This window comes from Narcine bancroftii, chromosome 10, assembly GCF_036971445.1.
Source record: "Narcine bancroftii isolate sNarBan1 chromosome 10, sNarBan1.hap1, whole genome shotgun sequence".
Taxonomy (NCBI): Eukaryota; Metazoa; Chordata; class Chondrichthyes; order Torpediniformes; family Narcinidae; genus Narcine; species Narcine bancroftii.
In genome coordinates this window covers 16,977,059-16,998,441 of record NC_091478.1, presented here as the reverse complement: position 1 = coordinate 16,998,441, position 21,383 = coordinate 16,977,059, and the positions used below count along the sequence as shown (strand labels likewise).

The following is a 21,383-nucleotide window of genomic DNA, read 5'->3' as shown; positions in this document are numbered from 1 at the left end:
CTTGTGCCACTGAGTGCTCATCTTTAGGCTCCTGTACCTTATTCCCGATGGTAGCTGAATGGCCTGGGTCTTTGAGGATAGAGTCAGTGTGTCTTTGCACAGCAAGCCAGCATACCAGGAGCAAAAGAGGTGGGATGTGTAGCACGACAGCGTCTTGTGTCACCTATATCATACTGTATTTGACAGCATGTTAGACCCACTTTTTTTCCCAGAAAGTGGCTCAAAAATATTTCCCTGGTCTTGTATGCGAAGTTGAAATTCGGGTGATAATGGTAAGTAATGCCGACAGCCTGCCACCTCCCTCAAAGATAGACAGTGGTCATTAGTAAGGGATTACTTAAGGTGGTATGTGAATGGGGGAAAAAGGTTGAGAACCATTTTTCTAGACCCAAATGTTACTGAAATATTTTGCTTGAGAAAATTGTTAGTGGCCCATTTCCTTTGGAGTTATGAAACTGTCTACATAATGAATATGATCAAAATAGTGGTTTTCAAAGATTTTTTTTCCATTCACATACCACCTTAAGTCTTTGGCTTGGCTTCGCGGACGAAGATTTATGGAGGGGGTAAAAAATCCACGTCAGCTGACGTGGACCACCTTAAGTAATCCCTTACTAATCACTGGCATCTATCAATGAGGACTGGTGGGAAGATGAAGAGAGGTTGAGGGAGGGGGGTTACTGGGGCGGTGGGCTTCAGACTGTTCAAACTGAGGACAAACCCACAGACCAGCTTGCTCACAGCACAAGGTGACTACAGACACCTGGGGGCAGCTGAGAGCAGGATGGAGGGATCAGTGTGGGGGGTGGTCATTTATCACAATGCCACTCCTTAACACTTATCTCCTCTCCCTTAATATCTGAAGGTCTTTCAGTGTCTGTCTTGAATACATTCAGTAATTGAGCATTCACACCCTTCTGTAGAGTTCCAGATTCAGTACCCTTTCATGCTTTTTATCTTATTCATGAATGATCAAGCCCTATTTTGAAAGACAACAGTCGCTCCACATCTGTCCTGTCAAAACCATGAATTATGAATTAAATCACCTCTCATTCTCCTCCCAGCAACACATCAGTGCTTCAGCCACCTAACCCAGCAATGAGTCTAGGAGAGGAAGCATCACTGTTTCACCACCAGCTCATTTCACCTCCAGCTCCAGCCATTCCATCCAGTGCTCATTTCAGACTCCTGCATTTATGGGAGCATGTGTAGACATCCAAGATGGGCTAAACCCCAAGGGCCTGCTGGTTCAGGTATTCCCTGGTGAACTACTTGCTGTCAGCTGGATGAACTCTGCCTTTTACCTTTGCCAGGAGAGAGCAGAACAATGGTATTATTAAAAAAGATTTTTCCTGTTGTCCTATTTGTGTGTTTTGTCCATAAATACACTAAAAAAAAATATGGTAAACCCAGCAGCAATAGATATTCACCAAGACAATGGTTACTTAAACAAAAGTTGCTTTTAATTATCTTTAAATATGAAAACAGAATCACACTTTAACTTAACTCCCTTCTAATTCTAAGCGGACGTGTATGTAATGTGTGTGTGTAAATTCAGGAAAGTTCTTTGGTTCACAGTCCAATCTCACTTCTCCAAGTTCACTGGTTGCAGGCAATTCTTATACTGTTCACAGAATTTAACATTTATAAAGTTCACCAGGATTTGGTGCTTGAAAGATAAATAGTTTCCGCTTAAGAAGGTTCTTGTCAGTTTTCAGAGAGATTTGTTGTTACTTTTTAATCAGCCACTTCAGTGTCTTGCTGATCAGGGTCTCCAGATGATAAATTCTTTCTTTCAGGTCATCACAGAGTTCCTTTTTGTTTTTCTTATTCTAAGTGAAACATTAGACAGCCAGTCCTCTCCTCTTGCATGAACCACAAGGACTTTGACCAGGCCGTCTTCCAAATTGGGCCTTTCCACAAGCTTGCCAGCTTGTCCTGTTCTAGTCCCAGCTACTTTTGCTGGCTGTAACACTGTAGAAGTGATCTCTGTATGTCTCTGTCTCTCTTTGAGAGAAAGCCTGTTTGACACTCTGCTTGCAAAACCACATGGCCCTCTTAGAACAACAAGTTTTCTTCCAGATAGTCTGCAGCTCCAACAAGATCTTTCATTTGTTGCCTTTTGCAAGCAACAATCCATTAGTGAAGTCTCTTGAGCGCTCTTCAAAGCTCTTGCAAAAGCAGTGGAGCCAATATATCTAGCATGGGACAGAGCTCCATTATTTTAAATAAGATCCGTTTTAAAGGGTTTGTATGTAACCTACTCTAACAAACCTTTTTCAATTTATCTCCCAATAACATGTCTGTATACTCTGTCACAGTACACACACACATCCTTTGAATTGGTCCTGGAATGCCAAATGCCCTTTTACATAAACAGCGTTCCGGCATTGTTACTTCCTTTGCTGCTGGAAAAAAAGCCTGGATTGGAATGACCCCACCTTCCCATTCCATGTTGGTGCTTTTTACACAGCAGGCATGTAAAAAAGGCTTCATGTATCCCGGAATGAAGTGGTTGTGTAAAAAGCATAATTGACTCCAGTTATATCCATCCAAGATATAATGAGCATAATGGTTGTTTCATGATGATTACATAAAGTTTCACAGTACAGCAAATGTGATGAGTTTATTGAAGTCTTTAAATGCTAAACATTTTAGTAACATTGGTAAAAGTAAAAGGCTCATGCAGAATTGATAAACAATATTATTTCCATGATCTATAATTCAGCTTTTGAATGACAAAACGGATCAAGAAGTTGAATGGCTGTCTTGTTCCTGAGCAATCTTGCCAGATTCATTGTTCTCTCTTTAATGTATTTAAGTTAAAAAAGGTAAGATTAAAATTACCAAAGATTTATGAAAAATTAATCTTCCATCAGCTTATGATTTCATTTTTAATCAGATGATTGAAATGTGAGCTCTTTTGCCTTTTGTTTTCCAAGATCGATTGTTTTTGGCGAAAAAAAATTATTCTGTTTAATCTGGATAAGTGTGAGGGGTAGCATTTTAGCAAGTCAAATGTGGAGAGGACCTTCACAGTAATTGGGAGGGCACTGAGTGTGTGTTGTGGAACGCAGACTGATGTGTACAAGGACATGGTTTTCTGAAAGTCTACTCGGGTAGCAGGGTAGTGAAGATGGTGTTTGGCACATTTGCCTTCAGAATGGCATTGAGTACAGGCTTTGGAGCCCCATACTACAGCTATACAAGAGTTTGGTAGGCAACATTTATGATACTGTGTGCAGTTCTGGTTGCCTTGCATGTCAGTGAACTGACAAAAGTGTAAAAAAGATTCAAAAGGAGGTCACTGGAGTTGGAAGGCTTGAGGTAGAAGGAGGGGCTGTATAGGCTAGAACTTTTTATCCCTGGAGCTTAGGATGCTGAGGGGGTAACCTTATCGAGGGGCACAAAATCATGAGGGGCATAGAGAAGGTGAATAGTCAATAGTTCCCTCGAGTAGCAGAGTCTAAAACTAGAGGGCATGAGTTTAAGGTTGGAGGAAAGATCTGAAAAGGACCTGATCAGCCCTGATACTAAATGGGGAGCAGGCTCAATGGGACAGATGGTCCTATTTGTATTCTTCTGTTATGGACACTGGCAGGATGCGGTAAAGGCAGAAATTATTATGATATTTAAAAGACATTATCCAGGTACATAGGGATATCCAGGTTTAGAGGGATATGGGGAAATGTGACTAGCTTAGATGGACAACTTGATTGGCATGGGCAAGTTGGGCTGAAGTTTTCATTCTATTCCAATATAACTATATGAATCTGTTCTGAAGAAATGAAAGTCATTGGCATGGCTTGCATTTATTGTCCATTCCTTTAAATTGATAAGGCATTTGAGTATCAGTCGTTTGGTAGATTTTGAATCACACATATCCCAGATAATGTTAGGATGGAATCTGATTGGTAAACCAGATGCATTTTAAATAATGTATTGAGATTGAGATTAGCATTTTTTGGTCTTCCAGATATAAAGGTAATTGTAAATTCTTCAGGTCCTGTGGCGTAATTTTAATTAATTATTCTGCATGTCAGAGCATTTGTGAAGATCAAGGCAATGGAAACCAAATAATCTTGTGCAGAGAAGATCATACATTTATAAGAAATATTTTTATAGATTCAGTGTCCCTGTACATATCACAGCCAGTTGAGTACGGTTGAGTACGGTTGAGTACGGTTGAGTACGGTTGAGTACGGTTGAGTACGGTTGAGTACGGTTGAGTACGGTTGAGTACGGTTGAGTACGGTTGAGTACGGTTGAGTACGGTTGAGTACGGTTGAGTACGGTTGAGTACGGTTGAGTACGGTTGAGTACGGTTGAGTACGGTTGAGTACGGTTGAGTACGGTTGAGTACGGTTGAGTACGGTTGAGTACGGTTGAGTACGGTTGAGTACGGTTGAGTACGGTTGAGTACGGTTGAGTACGGTTGAGTACGGTTGAGTACGGTTGAGTACGGTTGAGTACGGTTGAGTACGGTTGAGTACGGTTGAGTACGGTTGAGTACGGTTGAGTACGGTTGAGTACGGTTGAGTACGGTTGAGTACGGTTGAGTACGGTTGAGTACGGTTGAGTACGGTTGAGTACGGTTGAGTACGGTTGAGTACGGTTGAGTACGGTTGAGTACGGTTGAGTACGGTTGAGTACGGTTGAGTACGGTTGAGTACGGTTGAGTACGGTTGAGTACGGTTGAGTACGGTTGAGTACGGTTGAGTACGGTTGAGTACGGTTTACTGTTGTGCAACAGAAAAATGTAACAAAAATAGATGCTGAAATTAAACATCATCTATTTGAGGGACATAGATTGATGAATAAAATTGGTTAATTTTCATGCTATTTAGGTAGTGCAATTGGCTCTTTTGGATGGACCCTGGAAGGCTGACCATACGACACAAAGTTTCATCTGAAACACAATTCTTTTGACACCTATCATTGCAATAGTATCTGAGATGCTGAGGTAATCTTTGGCGTAGGGTTTGAAGCCATATCTTTTGACTATTACTAATACTATCCTGAACTTTGACACAATGACATAATATTATACAAATTTATGCATAAATTATCAAAATAAATGCAAAAACTCATGCAAATTCATAAGTTCTCATCTTTGCATTCTTTAAAAGACGTAACCACTACATTAGAACTATCAAGGCCTAAGAAGCTGGTGTTTTGCTGACAGCCCTCGTATTGTTTTCTCTGTTTTATCTGAAAATCAGTTGTTAATTTTAGCTTAAGAAATTTGACATTAGTGGGGATATAATTTTTATTTCTATAATTTATAATTTAATGAAGGACAAAACTAACGGCTGTGCTTCTGATCAAAATATGAAAGACCTGAGAAATAAAACCTTGTCCTCAATTTAGATTCCTGCCAAGTTGCCCAAACGCCGAATGTTTTCAGGGCAGGTAGCTGGCCATGAAATTCTACACTTGGCAAATTCTCTGTAATATTAAAGGACCCCACTCATGATGCTTTGAGGTGGTGAGACGAGTATGAAAAGAGAGGAGGATAGTATGTTTCCATCTATTCAAACCAACCATATGTTTTTAATGTGCCAGGGTTAGAGAAGAAAATAATGGGGAAGGAGTGGTGTGGAGGGAGGCGGGGGGGGGGGGGGGGGTGGTGTAAGGAAAGTAAAACAGCCCTCACACAGGACCATTTTAATAAATTGTATTCATAGCTACTCTTTACCCTGTCTTAATCATGGTAATCTTGCTATTATGTATACAAACGGAACTGACTTGTTATCTAATTCAAAACTGAACAGCAATACCATGTAATGTTCTTTTAATGTGGTTGTATTATTTTGAAAATGAGTTGTAGTTTAGTACTCTTTTAGTAGATTACATCGCTGAAGAGAGCATGCTTCACTGTTACCACAACTTGTAAGATTTATTCAGTTTAGAATGATGCTGTACCCTCCAGCCTTTTAAATCAAATGTGTTGGAATGCACACTGCTTTCTTTCACTCCTCCTTGAATGGGCCCTTAGTATTTCACACCAAGGTGTCCTTCAGGGTGCTGGGTCAGGCTACCAAAACAGCTTCTATGAAGGGATTAGAACCAATTAACATCTTTGTACACAAAAGCTGCTGGCAGCTGAACAGACGGCCTTGTGACCTGCTCAGGAGCTGCATATTAAACAGGGGGCTGTGTACTTGAGCTCAAGTGGGGAGAGTTTTTATTTATAATTGAAATGGTGCTTCCTGAGATGGATTATAGCAAAAAACCTTACACAGAATTGAACTGCTATGGACACTGCCTGAAACTGCATTAAAATAGATTCTTCAAAGTAACAAACCTAATTCCAAGTAGATTATTTGCATTGAACATTTTGGAATATATTGAATCTCATATTAATTGATACATAACAATGAAATTGAAGTTTAAAAAAAAATTAATGGTTGATTTAATGGCTGCAATAAATAGTACCATTCAATAACAAAAAATAGCTCCTGCGTTTGTCAAGTTGGATGTATCAAATACATGTTAGAAATGGTATCTTTTTTTCTATTTACTCCAATACCTGGTTAGCTTTTTTCACTATTAGTCATTGTTTGGGTTTAATCGTCTATTGTTGAGTAGTTATTCAGACAATCTCTGTATGAGCAGATTTAAAAAAAAATTCCTTAAAAGAGGCTGAAGGACCCACTTAAAATAACTAACCTGAAACTTTTGAGAAATGTTTTTAATAGAATTATACTTTTCCAGCAAATGGATTATTTTCAATCTTAGATAAGCATTTTGCAACTTTCAAACAAATTAAAAATACTGTAGTAGATTGCAACACTGTTGTATGGTTTTCATGCTTGAGCAATTTGCCTTCTCCTGATGTTTGCTTATTAGTGAATGAAATGCAGGTGTGTGGGAAACAGCAAGCGAACATTGACAGGTTTATTCTGTTGGCTGCAGCCTAATTAGTTGCATAGTGGATGCACCCCGCTAAGCTTTAGTGCACTGCAGTAGAGCTGGTCTGTTCTAATTTCCTTGCAGCTTTGATATCGGTGAAGAGATTGACGGATTACACAAAAAGCGAAGCGTGATAGAAGCCAATCGAAACAATGCAGTCCTTACTTCAGCCACCACAGATGTGAGAGAAGGCTGATCAGAAATAAATGTCAAACATTGTCAAATTGTCTCCACTGTCTACATGGGTAATATTTTCCCATGTAAAATAAAAAGGCCAAGGTAATGGCCTGTGTCTCCTGTGTTGCTTCATCACCTGACAGTAGCATCTAAGGTTGCAGTTAAATAACAAGGCAATTTTGAACACTTAGTAATGTATCAAAATCATGCTCCAAAATATGCGCTTTTCTTACAGCTCACTGATAGTTGACCACCCGTACGTGCAACAGTAATGCCATTGTGTGTAGTTCATCAAATGGTGATCTGTTAATATATTGAGGCTTGATGAAAAATGATCTTTGTAACCATGCTGATGTAGAAGTAAATCCTTTTACTAAACAACTGCAACACCACAGCATGGTTTGGAGAAAGCTAGATTTGTACAGAAGTTATTTTTCTTGCATTAAAGTCAGTGACCATGTAAAAGTCTAATCCATGAATTGTGCATATTAGCATAAAGGATACTTATAAATGGCAGCCTAACACTTGCAAGGATTTAAGAGTACATTATGTATTGAATTTGATGGCAAATTACTAAAGAAATCTAATTTCTGTGAATTTTATTTTTAATAGCCTACAAGACCGTGTCTGCTGTAAATGGACCATTGGTGGTTTTGGATGCAGTGAAGGTATTCATCACCACAAAATAACTTGCTGTGGTTAATTTGGAATGTTGACTAGATGCATAATTTTGATCCCCAACCAAATAACTAAAATGTTTTGGCATGAATGATTGTGTTGATATTATGCTTATCAAATAACTTCTCATTAGCATCTCTATCCATTCAATCACTTGCTCCCAAAATGTAAATTTAGCTGCTTAATAAAATGTGCTTTTTCTTCTGGGGTTATATAGTGTTGTGCAATAAAAATGCTAATAGCTAAACATTTGAATTAGCATGCAAGTCATTGTTTTGTGGGAAAATCTGTGGGATTGGTGTAATGAGTACCGAAATTTGCAAGAATAAAACAACATCAAACAAAACAAGGTAAATGTCTTTTTTAAAATTTGACTTTAAATTTTTCAGTCATACATGTATTCACATTCAAAATTCATGGACTTTCAAACCAAATCTAATCTCCCCTCCCCAAATAAAAAATGATTGAAAAAATCCCCAAAAATAAATCAAAAAAGAACCCAAAAAAAATAGAAAGATGCCTTAGAACTATTATCCAAACTAGAAGAAAATTAAAAACTACAACATTATGTTGTCAGATTACATTATATCCCTTAACATTATTGTACTTGATTTTACAGTAATGGATCTCCTATTAATCATTATATCTCATCATCATTATATTAAACATTCAAAAACATCATTTCACAAATATAGGCTATATAATTTCAAAAAAAATATGTTATCTATTTCTTACCCCAAATATTATCATCTCAATAATGTACAGCTTCATCATCTTCCATTTCTGAACCTATATAATTATCAAATTTCTTTTGCGCGATATTGTTAAAATAACTCTTACAAATTATTTTTAAAACTTGTTAACCCTAACCATTTTTCCAAAATCTTATGACATCTCTTCTCCCCAACTTCTTTAATCCAGTAAAATTAACTCTTCTTAAACATCCCTGATGAAAAGAAAAGTAAAAAGAAAGAAAGAAGTAATAAAATTAACACATATCAAAACATCAAGGTAAATATCTTGAACAGGTTTTCCAAGAAAATGTTGATTTACTTAGAAGTATAGTTTGCTTGTGCTGTAATTTTTAGCTAAAATTGGATTAAAATTGATGGCTCTTGTTTATTTATGCTTTGACAGTTTCCAAGATATGCAGAGATTGTGCATCTGACTCTTCCCGATGGGTCCATCAGAAGTGGACAAGTTCTGGAAGTCAGTGGCAGTAAGGCTGTAGTACAGGTAGGGCTCCAATAGCTCAGTGGTTAGAGCACTGGTCGTGTAAACTAGGGATCACAAGTTCGTTCCTCACTGGGGCCTCGTTTCTGTGAGGGGTGCTGGATAAAGTGGTGACTCTGTCTTCCTTGCGGAAGACCAAATTAAAGAATTTCGTGTATGTTGCATTCTAAATGTAGTATTATGTGACAATAATGGACCTTTACCTTTTACCAGTATTTATCTTTTATGTTATTGGAATGAATATGGTTTATGTTCATTAAATACCTCTGAAAATTTCGATGAATGGCAAATAAAATAAAATGTGGTAAACATGAAGCTAACTACTTTGGTAGTTAAATAGTTATAAATTGGCAAATGTTGGTCGACAAAGGGATCTCACTAACCTTGTAAACAAGTCACTGAAAGCAAATATGCAGAAATAGCAAGCAGGAAAGATTATATATTTAATACGTGTTAGGTAATTTTAAATGTAATACCTGGTTCTTTACTGTTTAACAAATGTAACTGCAATGCTTGCAGAACTGCACATCTTATTTACTGCCATTTTATTTTTCTTTCATTATCCAGCAGAAAATTATGCTGGAATTTAATTATTATGGCTCTGACTGGGCTACACATCATGAATGTGGATCATCATGTAAGCTACTTGTTCAAATGTGGTTGGAAACTATTGAAACACTAATATTTTACACATCTTTTCAATTAGAATAACTAATTTCAGTGGGTTTTCTGCCAATTTGTGGAGGGGTGGGGGTGAAATCCAAAGGTTTTGAATATTTATTATTTTTGCTGAGACTAGCTAGTGCTCCACGAGAAACGAAGGATTAAACTTGAAATCCTCCTGCCCTGAATGAACTAGATTTAAAACACATTGCATTGATTGGCTCCATGAGCCAATCTGTGGTGTGGGTGGTTTGAAATCATTAAATTCTGATTTGGAGATTCCAGCAAGGAACAACGAGAGACAATTTGGTCTTGCCAAAACCATGCAAACAAAAAATATCCTTTTTGTCATGACTTGCTGTCAGGCAATATCCAACATAGTCATGATGAATATTGGAGGGAAATGCCTGCCATACATGTGGCCTATAGACTCATATTTTGGGGCTATTGAACCATGTTACAATATACATCTGATTGTTGACCTTGATTTTAAATTATCACAAGGAAATCTTTTTTCCAAAAGTTTTAATTTCCTCTCTATTTCAAAAGTCTTTGACTTGCTCATTTGGCTCTGCAACTAGTCACCTCTGACGTAGAACATTACAGCACTATACAGGCCCTTCAGCTCATGATGTTGTGCTGACCTACATACTATACAGTATACCTATCAAAAAAACTAACCCCCCCCCCACCAAACCTCATAATCCTCTATTCCAGTCTTCACCACCATCCATAGCAAGGTATTCCAGGCACCCATACCTCTGTAGTTTTTTTTTTAAATTATCTCTGATGTGTACCCCTAAACCTTCCTTTCACTTTATACAGATGTCCTCTGTATAAAGTGCCTTATCTATGCCTCTCAGAATCTTGTAGACCTCCAAAGAAAAAAGTCCCAGCTCTGTTAACCTTGCCTCATAAGACTTATTTTCCAATCCAGGCATCATCCTGGTAAATCTCTCTGTACCTCCTCCATGGATTCCACATCCTTCCTGTCGTGAGGTGAAGAAAACTGAACACAATACAAAGTATGGTCTCACCAGAGATTGATAGAGATGCAACATTACCACACAGATCCTGTATTTAATCCACTGACTAATGAAGACCAGCATACAGTAGGCCTTCATAACCATCCTATTAGCCTACATGGTAACCCTGAGAGATCTATGGATTTGATCCCCATAGCCCCTCTGTTCTTCCATACTGTTAAGTATTTACCATTTACTCTGCCTTCAAGTTTGTCCTTCCTTGAAGTCTAAATCTAGATGCATAAACATTGATAGTATTGTATGAATTCAAACTGATTTAACGTTCTCACTCTCTTTTCTATGACTTGTTATTGTTTTAAATTTGTTTTGAAATTTTCCTTTCAAGGATTAAGTAAATTCTTCCTCCACCACTCCAGTCCAATGTATTCCAGGCTGCTTGAAACACAATAAAGATTTCTTTTTAAATAGCATTGTAGCAAATTAAGCAGGATTTGTCCCATGAACCATGGTCTCTGCCTGAACAGGATGCAGATAGCTGCCTTTAGCTACTCTATGCATTGAAGAAATGTGGCAAGGTGCAATGACTCCTTGGTGATGATCAGGCCCCAGTTAGTACTCCTGAAGGCTCACCATTAGGAGGGCCTTGTGATCTTTGAGAGGTAAAGCTGGAGGTTTGTCAAAGTGGGATTTTTTTTCAATTTTTAAATTTAAGATGCTTGAAACCTTTATATTTTATAAAAACGCATGTTAAAATGTTCAACATTAAAATTTTTAAAAGTAAATAACTCCCCCAACTCGATTGGAATTGCCAATTAAGCACATGCCAATGTTTGAAATGTTTTCCCTGCAAAATGTTGTTAGACTCCATCAGGAGTTGAGCAATGGAGAAGAGTGACCTGTCACTCAGTGTCTTGGAATTATAATGGGTTCATTTAAGTACAGGAATAACAGCCTGAAGTTACTGAATGCCATTATTTTCCTTCTGGATCCTCTGGCTATACCTGGCATAATTCAGTATAATTTGAAATTAATTCAAACTTTAATTCCCTTCATGCTATAGAATGCTGAATATTGTACAGTATGTACAACACTATAAAACATTTGTTGCAAAATTTTTGTCTTCTAGCTCAAGATTTAAGATTATTTTATTGTCATGCAATAAAACAGGAAATATGATATAACATGAAATTTCCTTTGGTTTACCATAAGGCAGACAAAGATTCGCTGTCAGCAGAAATTGCGCAGCTCCTCTTACAATAAGAAAGAGAAGCAAAAGAGAGACCTCCAGAGTCCATGAATTTGCCTCTAACACTCCTGCAGCCACACAGCCTTCAGTCCAAACAATTAGCAACCCAAGCTCCAGTTGCACACCTCTGACACGATCAGGAAGCCTCCTGCACCCTCTGCACCCTCTTGCATCTTGGTTCCGATATGTGGTACCCCTTCAGTCAGTCAAGCCATACTCCAGCAATTCACAGCCTGATGTGAATCCCTTGACTACAGTCGCCCGCAGCCTGCATAAGTTCTTCGCCTCCAGTCACTAACAGCCTGCTGCCTGTGTGTTCTTCAGCCGCAGAGCCCTTTGCTGGTCTGCTGCTATGGTCACTGTCCCAAGTGTCGTCTCCTTTGCTTTTCCTTCTCAAATGGGGATAGTCTCCATGTTTTCTAGTGTCCTGCACCAGCCTTCTGCTTCCCAAGTGTTTGCAGCCCCCTGTGACCGCTGCCATACATAGACACCGCCATCTTGGGCCAGGGCCTAGATCCCGCGGTCGCAGGATTTTAAAATCAATCGCCGTCAGCTTCTTTAATTGGCTGTTTAAAGCTTGAATGGAGCCGACGGCAATCAGACTTAGCGTTGGGACCACCCTGGGGCAGCGCTGTGTCTCTGCTCTTCGCAGGTCCGCACCAGTGACAGAGCTGCTGTTACAGCAGCTCTTGTGTCCACGTTTGAATATTTTTAATGAGCTAAATGCTAAACATACAATTCAGTCCATTGAGCATTTACTGGGAAAATCTGGGTTGAGCCTAATAGTAAGTTGTTCTGTAAAGATTGTGTTGCTATTAAAGTAGAAATGGAGTTTTTAAATTAGTTTTGAATTCCAAAAACAATTTTGAAAACTCCTTTTGATAATTCATCCCAGGAATATTTCATTTAAAAAAGAATGTCTGAACTGGTCTTAAACATTTTGTGTGTTCTTGTCTTTTATGGAATGATAATACTGAGGAAGAGATCACTCCTTCTAAAGATCATGAGACTATTCTGGGGAGTGTTTTACAAATGTCGTTCAGATTCAATCCATGAAGTCGAGAGTTGCTCTGACTCTTTACCAACTAAATTTCTTTGCTGCAGCACAACGATTTTCTAAATATTCATTCTGAATACTGGCAAATTTTACAGTTTTAAGTTGCAACCTTGAACCATATTATAATTGCATGCTAAAATTTAGCCAACTTATTTTGCTTACCCATGGGAAGAAAAAGCCTTAATTTATCTGCTTCGGGGCTTTTTCCTCCCTCTGTGATTTGAGGTAGTAGTTGTTCTTGGATATCAAATATATTAATTGAGATAATATTGGTTTTGTGTTAAAGGGAGTTCCATACCTTTCAGTTTTGCATGAATCTCTCTTTCTCTTGAATAGGGTTCATTGTCTTTGAGATAATTTTATTTCTAGACATTCTTATCCTGTTAAAAATTTGTTTCAAGTTCAAATAACAATAAATTATATGACAAATAGAATAAATAACATTAAATAAATGGAAGCCTACTTGATGTAATTTGTCCTTTAATCTTTCATTGCATTTCTTTAACTTGATGTTTTAAATGTACTTTTGTGTCTTTTACATCTCGCTGCAGGTTTTTGAGGGAACATCGGGCATTGATGCAAAGAAAACTGCATGTGAGTTTACAGGTGACATACTTCGCACACCTGTGTCTGAAGATATGCTTGGTAGGTATATTTTATACTCTATAATCAGCCTGCCTCGTTGAATTTCAAAGGTCGTTATACTCGTATTTCTCAAATCTAAATCTATTCTGGTATATTTTTGCAATATAATGATTCTTGTAGTGAACAGTCTGTCTCCTGACACAATTTAATGTAGCTGTCTTTTAATTTTTCAAATATCTATTTCATTTCATAATAATATGAAGTTTCTGTAAGATGGACTTTAAAATGTGAAATCATACATACTCATGTTTGAATTTCTCCACGGAGATTGATTGAAATTAGAAACATGCAGTATTGCAAACTTAAAGAACAATGCTAAACTAAATCAAATAAAATTGGTAACCAGGATTAAAATAAATAACTTGTTTGGGGGGGAAAAGTAGAGATTTGGACTGCATTGATTAAAAGATCTCTTGTTTCCTCTTGGATGGAAAGGAGCCATGACTTTCACTTTAAAGTACCGATAATTTTCTTAGGACTGAAAACATTTTATTATTTCTTCACACTTTCATCAAGGAATTGTCCAGTGTAAAACCAGAATAAAAATTCTTTGTCATGGACAAAGGATTTTAGACATATGGAGAGAATTGGAATGAGATTCAGATTGGATTATTGGAATAATGAAGCAGGCTTGAAGGATTGATCTTCCCTTGTTCCATTTTAATGTGACCAAAGTTGGGAACAAAATATTTCAGCTTACTAACCTTTTAGAGAATATGGGCAAAATGGCAAAGAAGATGGAATGTGATCGAGGGAAAAGATCTTGCTTAAAAAAAAAAATCAAGTAGTAGATTAATTTGGTTAAAGACTAGAAAAAGGGTGAAAAACATTGTTTTTTTTATAAATAACAGTGGTATCAATGGAGGCATAATTTACAAAAGAAAGTTAGAGCTGTCTGTAACAAAGGTAATACAATGATCAAGGGGAACTTCAATTCACATTTTGTCTGAACAGCAAACTAAATTAGTAGTAGTGATGTGGAGGGTGAATTTATGGAGTGTCTGAATGATGGTTTCTCGATTAATATGTTGAGAAATCAATGGATGAGCTGGCTATTTGATGATTCATTTGGTGGTTAAAAGTAATAATGCAATAGAATTAGGTTAATCAGAAATCGATGTGTATTGAGCGTGAAAATAGATGAATGTGAGTTGGCTATGGTAAGGGATTTTTATGCTGGGCCTCTGCCTCAAAACTGGCTCCATCTGTGGAGAAAAATTTGAAGCTAATGAGCTAATATTAATGACTAGCATTAAAAGCTTGAACCTGCCCCTCTTTTATGAAGAGCGGCGCCTCGTAGTGTCCTCCAGAGCTTATGGAGGCGAGGCGAGTGGTGCCATAGCATCTCCCATCGTCATGAGGTCTAACAAATGCACCAAGCAATGGCCCTCTTTGTTACCCATAATCCTTCACGCAGCTGGAACTGCTCTGGGAAATGCAGAGCAGTTCCAACTGCATGGGGGATTATGGGTAATGGAAGACAACCATTGACCATTCTACCAGCTCTTCTGGAAGTGCATCCATCGGACTCCCTGATTCTTCTTCTTTGTCTCCACTCTTCATCATCTGTCCTCCTTCCTCCCGGGCCTTGGAGCTCAGCACTCGCGTCCCTTTGCCCTCTGGCCCCAGCACCTCGGTGGGCTCCGACTTTCCTTGCCCATGCTGGGCCTCCAGCTGCTTGCTGCCCTCCTGCTCCTCAGTCTCTCCGGTGCTGGTGAAGGAGCGAGGGGTGGAGGGGGAACAAGGAGAGTTCTGGTGGCAGGAGGGAACCCTTACCACACCACCGATCACCTGGTGGAGGCTCCTGGGTCGTGGGCTGACATCATCAGCCTGCCCCTAGGCAACTGCCTTCAGTGGCAGTACATTTATGATGCATGGCAGAGTGCTCTGCTCTATTGCTGACAGTAGGTCGAAGAGGGATTGGAGTCAACGCCTTGGAGCTGCTTATGGAGCATTTATGATGGTAAGTTCTGCGATGCAAGGGCGGAGTCTATAAGAAAGGAACATTTAAAATATGACAGTAGACTAGTCAGAAAGCAACAACCTAAATAAAGTTCTGTAGCTCTATAAGAAAGGAACATTTAAAATATGACAGTAGACTAGTCAGAAAGCAACAACCTAAATAAAGTTCTGTAGCTCTATAAGAAAGGAACATTTAAAATATGACAGTAGACTAGTCAGAAAGCAACAACCTAAATAAAGTTCTGTAGGTCTATAAGAAAGGAACACTTAAAATATGACAGTAGACTAGTCAGAAAGCAACAACCTAAATAAAGTTCTGTAGGTCTATAAGAAAGGAACATTTAAAATATGACAGTAGACTAGTCAGAAAGCAACAACCTAAATAAAGTTCTGTAGCTCTATAAGAAAGGAACATTTAAAATATGACAGTAGACTAGTCAGAAAGCAACAACCTAAATAAAGTTCTGTAGCTCTATAAGAAAGGAACATTTAAAATATGACAGTAGACTAGTCAGAAAGCAACAACCTAAATAAAGTTCTGTAGCTCTATAAGAAAGGAACATTTAAAATATGACAGTAGACTAGTCAGAAAGCAACAACCTAAATAAAGTTCTGTAGGTCTATAAGAAAGGAACATTTAAAATATGACAGTAGACTAGTCAGAAAGCAACAACCTAAATAAAGTTCTGTAGGTCTATAAGAAAGGAACATTTAAAATATGACAGTAGACTAGTCAGAAAGCAACAACCTAAATAAAGTTCTGTAGGTCTATAAGAAAGGAACATTTAAAATATGACAGTAGACTAGTCAGAAAGCAACAACCTAAATAAAGTTCTGTAGGTCTATAAGAAAGGAACATTTAAAATATGACAGTAGACTAGTCAGAAAGCAACAACCTAAATAAAGTTCTGTAGATCTATAAGAAAGGAACATTTAAAATATGACAGTAGACTAGTCAGAAAGCAACAACCTAAATAAAGTTCTATAGGTCTATAAGAAAGGAACATTTAAAATATGACAGTAGACTAGTCAGAAAGCAACAACCTAAATAAAGTTCTGTAGGTCTATAAAAAATTCATGTCAGTGTTTTCCAAACAAAAACGATCAATTCTTTTGGGAAATAAGGAAGTGGCAGAAAAAGCTTCTTGAAATAATTGAAACTACGGTTTAGAATGATTGCAGCTCAAATAAATTAGCATGAGAAATAAATTCCTATATTGTTGGAGAAGTTATTGAGTCTGAAAGCTATTACGTTCCCAAGAGATAATATGGGCAGTAGTTCACCAAATTGATTCCTGGAATGGCAGGAGTATTTTATGGGGAGAAATTAAGTACAACCTCTTGATAAGGAGGATATGGGTTGATGGTTATCCTAGATACAAGATTCACATGGACTAGACAGGATGAGAGGATGTTTCCTTTGATGGGAGAGTCCAGAAGGAGGGGCTATGTTATTGGATAAGGAGGTATTCATTTAACACTGAGACGATGAAACGTTTCTTCCCTGTCTCTGAATCTCCTTGTGACAAGAAGCTGTAACGGTGGGGGAAGTTCCTATGGTGTATTTAGAGCTAATATAACCAGATTTCTGCTCAATAATAGAATCAAAGGATATGGATTTGGGAAAGAGCAGGGAAATGGTCTTAAGGAATGTTGGATCTACCCTGATCTTATTGGGCGACAGCAGGCTTGAGTGTCTGAATGGACTATTCCTGTTCCTTTTATTTATGGCCTGAAGGTGGATTATCTAGAACTGGAGTGACCATGTCAAAACAAGTTATCCATTCACGAAGAAGAGATTTCTTTACACGGAGTAACAAATGCTTGAAACTCAAGGTCTTTTGTCTTGATCACTGAGTGTCTGCAATCTTTTGCACATTAAGGATAATGGATATAGAATATAAAATGGCACTAACATAAAAGGTTAGCCATGAACTATTAAATGGTGGAGCAGGCAAAAAAGGCCAAATAAAACAGATGTAGGGCATTTCTTACATACTTGTGTTCCATTGCAGGCAGAGTATTCAATGGATCAGGTAAACCTATTGACAGAGGACCTACAGTATTGGCTGAAGAATATCTGGATATTATGGGTAAGTTTAGAAGTATTAAAGAAAAATATATTGCTCATTCAAGAGAAAATACTTTTTATTTTATATTCTGATCTTTGACAAATATGTGGCCAAATGTACTGAATTAGGGTGGCAATGTCCAGAATAGATGTAAAGATGAAATTTAACACAGCAGTGATCAAGTTAGAGGCAATGAGAGGAAGTCAAGCATTGTCTTTTGGACTGTACACTCAGTCACAGATGTTCTTTGATTTTCTGGAGAGATCATTTCCGGCCACTGTAAGTTGTGAAAATAATATTGTAAAGAAAATAATGTATATAAATTAAAATTTAGTTTTTATCCCTTGCATTCTGAAAATTTTAGTTAATATGTGAGTACAGATTCCGTTCACTGTTGCTAGTTCAGGCAGCCTGTTAATTCAAGTATTTTGTGTATTTTATCACTAATTTTGTTGAATGATCTGATAAGTTTTCATAAGTGCTATATTTATGATTTTAACTACTTTTGTGACACGAATGACATAAGAAGTGAATAGCTGCAGCCATATTTTTGTTAGAAACCAGTTCTTTCAAATAAAATTGATATTTTGAATGTAGTTTTTAGGATACTGATCTCAGCAAAATGTTTGTTTTTAAATTAGACTTTGAATCAGAATTTATTGTCATGAACATGTGTCATGAAATTCATTGCTTTGTAGCAGCGTCAGAGGTGAAAATATTACTCTAAATTACATTAAAAAAAATAGTGCAAAAGAAGAGAAAACGAGGTGTGTCTATGGTTCGTAGTCCATTCAGAAATCTGATGGCAGAGGGGAAGATGTTGTTTCTATCATATTGGGTGTTCATCTTCAGGTACCTGTGTCTTCTTCCTGATGGTAGCAGTGAGGGCATGGCCTGCATGGTGGGGGTCCTTGAAGATGGAGGCTGCCTTCTTGAGACACCACCTATCGTAGAGTTCTTTAATGGAGTGAAGGCTGGTAATCTTTTCCTGTCCTGTGCATTGGCACCTCCGTGCCAGACAGTAATGGAACCAGTCAGAATGCTCTCCACAGTACACCTGTAGAAATTTGTCAGTCTTTGGAGACATGCCAAATCTCCTCAAGTTTCTCTTGAAGTATAGCTGGTGGTAAAGCTTTCTTCATGATTACGTCGACGTGGAGGCCCCAGGATGGATCTTCAGAGGTGATGACACTGAAATTCTTAATCCATTCAACTGCTGACCCTCAATGAGGACTGGTTTGTGTTCTCCTGATTTCCCCTTCCTGAAGTCCACAATCAATTGCTTAGCTTTGCTAACATTGAGTGCAAGGTTTTTGATGTGGCACAGCTGATCTATCTCACTCCTGTATGCTTCCTCGTTGCCATCTGTGATTCTGCTGATCGTGTCATCGGCAAATGTTGTTGATAACTATTAATGTTTTAGTTCCTAGTTCTGGAAAAACAGGTATTACATACATTCCTTTAATTAGTTTGAATGAATTGATCATTTTGCCGAGCAGTTCCAAATATTTTCACTGAGATTTTCCCAAATTTGTACCATATTACAATGTTTCTTCTGCATTGTCTGTGAAACTGACCATATTTTTGAGATTTTTGGTTTCAATTAGAAAAAGCTTTGTCAGGGTATTTAGATAAATGCCTGGTTTTAGCACAACATCCTTTGACACTTTCCTATACTACTCCACATAGACTGAGCACATAATTTCTCAAATGAGCGTCGTGGGTTACTTTTTAATCAAGCCTTGGTTTGATGCCACATTGAATGATGTCACTTGGAGCCATCCAGCACCCTGTCATTACTGCACTAAAGTACTGCACAACTCTCTCAGTGGCTGCGCTCTTCTTGCTCTACTTTTTTTTAAGCTCTTCCTCTGTTTTAACTGCTCAGATAGTTTTAAATCCTTATCCTTTCATTTGCCTCGTCCCTTTACCCTGGAATTTCCTCAAAAAAAAAACTCAGCCTTTCTCATCTTCAAGGCAATCTTTAAAACCTACCTCCTGAGCTTTTTGTGCTTGTGGTATTTACTTTGGGATTCATAGAAATACAGCTCAAACAGCCCCTTATGACTCACCTCATCCATGATGCCTATTTTCACAAATCCTATTTGCCATCTGATTCTGTCTTATATACTTCCTTATGATTTTGAAAACCTCTGTGGTCTATCCTTTGCTTCTTGCATTCCAATGAGAACCCAGCATATCCAATTTCTCGTATCTACAGAGCTCTTTTCTGCACATTTTCTTGTTAGATGAACCATTGATTTGTACCACTGCAACATGGTGTTCCAATCCTTGTACACAATCCCTTGGCCTCTGAAGGTAAGCACGTCAAATTGCTTTGAAGTGTTTTTACCATATAAATACTACACAAGTTGACCACCGCCAGTGGGCTGATAACGCCTCAAACCGTGCATCTTGGCGCCTCACAGTTCGGCGGGCAGCAACCTCCTTTGAAGAAGACCGCAGAGCCCACCTCACTGACAAAAGGCAAAGGAGGAAAAACCCAACACCCAACCAACCAATTTTCCCCTGCAACCGCTGCAACCGTGTCTGCCTGTCCCGCATCGGACTTGTCAGCCACAAACGAGCCTCCAGCTGACGTGGACTTTTTACCCCCTCCATAAATCTTCGTCCGCGAAGCCAAGCCAAAGAAGAAGACTACACAAGTAAAAATTTTGTTTTAAAGGAAAGTTATTATTTTTGACATCACTCCATGATTATTTTTACTAATTTTTTTTAGGTCAGCCTATAAATCCACAATGTCGTATATACCCAGAAGAAATGATCCAGACAGGAATTTCTGCAATTGATGGAATGAACAGTATTGCCAGAGGTCAAAAAATACCTATATTTTCAGCAGCAGGTTTACCACACAATGAGGTTTGTTTAAAACAAAAATGATTATATTAGTAGCTTTGTTATTTATTCTGGATTTTTTTTGTATTTGCATGAAAATTGCTAGTAGCTTTGCGAAAATTAATGAATTTTTAAAATTTCAGTTGGCAAATCATCAGGTTCACTAAAGTGCAGCAGAGGGTGAAATCTGTCATCCTTGCCCCCCCCCCCCCCCCCCCATTCTGGCCTATATGTGGTTGTGACTGTATAAGTAGGTAATGGAATCTGGCTAGAATGATGAGCATCCGAGAGAAGGTAGATTACAGAGAATGGTGGGGAAAAGGAATTACTTTGAGAATTAGCACAGAACTAATAGGCTGATTGGTGATCCACTGGTGTGTTGTAAGAAAAAGTATGTGCACACCCCTTTTGATGTCGGTCTTGTCCACGAGTTGAATTGTGAAGGGTACGTAAAATGAAGTTGCCTTCTTTCCTAAAACCGTATTATACATGACTAAAGCATGTTTTTTAGTGTGTGCTCCACATTATTTGCATAAATGTTTAAGGAGGGGAGGTTGTTTTGTTTAAATATGACAAAAGAAAACAGTTGGAAACTAATTAATGAAGTAAAAAAGTCATTTTTTTTTTTCCTGGCCATGTACACTATCTATACGATAGACATTTACCAACACATCTGAATTATTTTTCAGATTGCTGCCCAGATTTGCCGTCAAGCTGGTCTGGTTCAAAAATCCAAAGATGTTCTGGACTACAGTTCAGTGAATTTTGCCATTGTGTTTGCAGCTATGGGTGTAAGTGAAATTAAAATAGCTGTTAATGTGTCAATTAACCCTTGGTATTAATGATGAAAGAGCTCAGTGGCTCCCAGGCTGCAGCCGTTGGTCTACAGTTGT

The 21,383-nt window shown here is 38.1% G+C and overlaps 1 protein-coding gene across 1 annotated transcript in view; it reads left to right on the top strand.

The window, feature by feature from the left end:
* Nucleotides 1-21,383, top strand: part of atp6v1ba (ATPase, H+ transporting, lysosomal, V1 subunit B, member a) — a 48,447-nt gene that overhangs the window by 13,691 nt on the left and 13,373 nt on the right. Inside the window, exons 2-7 of the mRNA XM_069900048.1 lie at nt 7,705-7,760; nt 8,908-9,006; nt 13,507-13,600; nt 17,578-17,655; nt 20,375-20,514; nt 21,180-21,281. Of these exons, the coding sequence (XP_069756149.1) occupies nt 7,705-7,760; nt 8,908-9,006; nt 13,507-13,600; nt 17,578-17,655; nt 20,375-20,514; nt 21,180-21,281 (569 nt within the window). The remainder of the gene's footprint in view (nt 1-7,704; nt 7,761-8,907; nt 9,007-13,506; nt 13,601-17,577; nt 17,656-20,374; nt 20,515-21,179; nt 21,282-21,383) is intronic.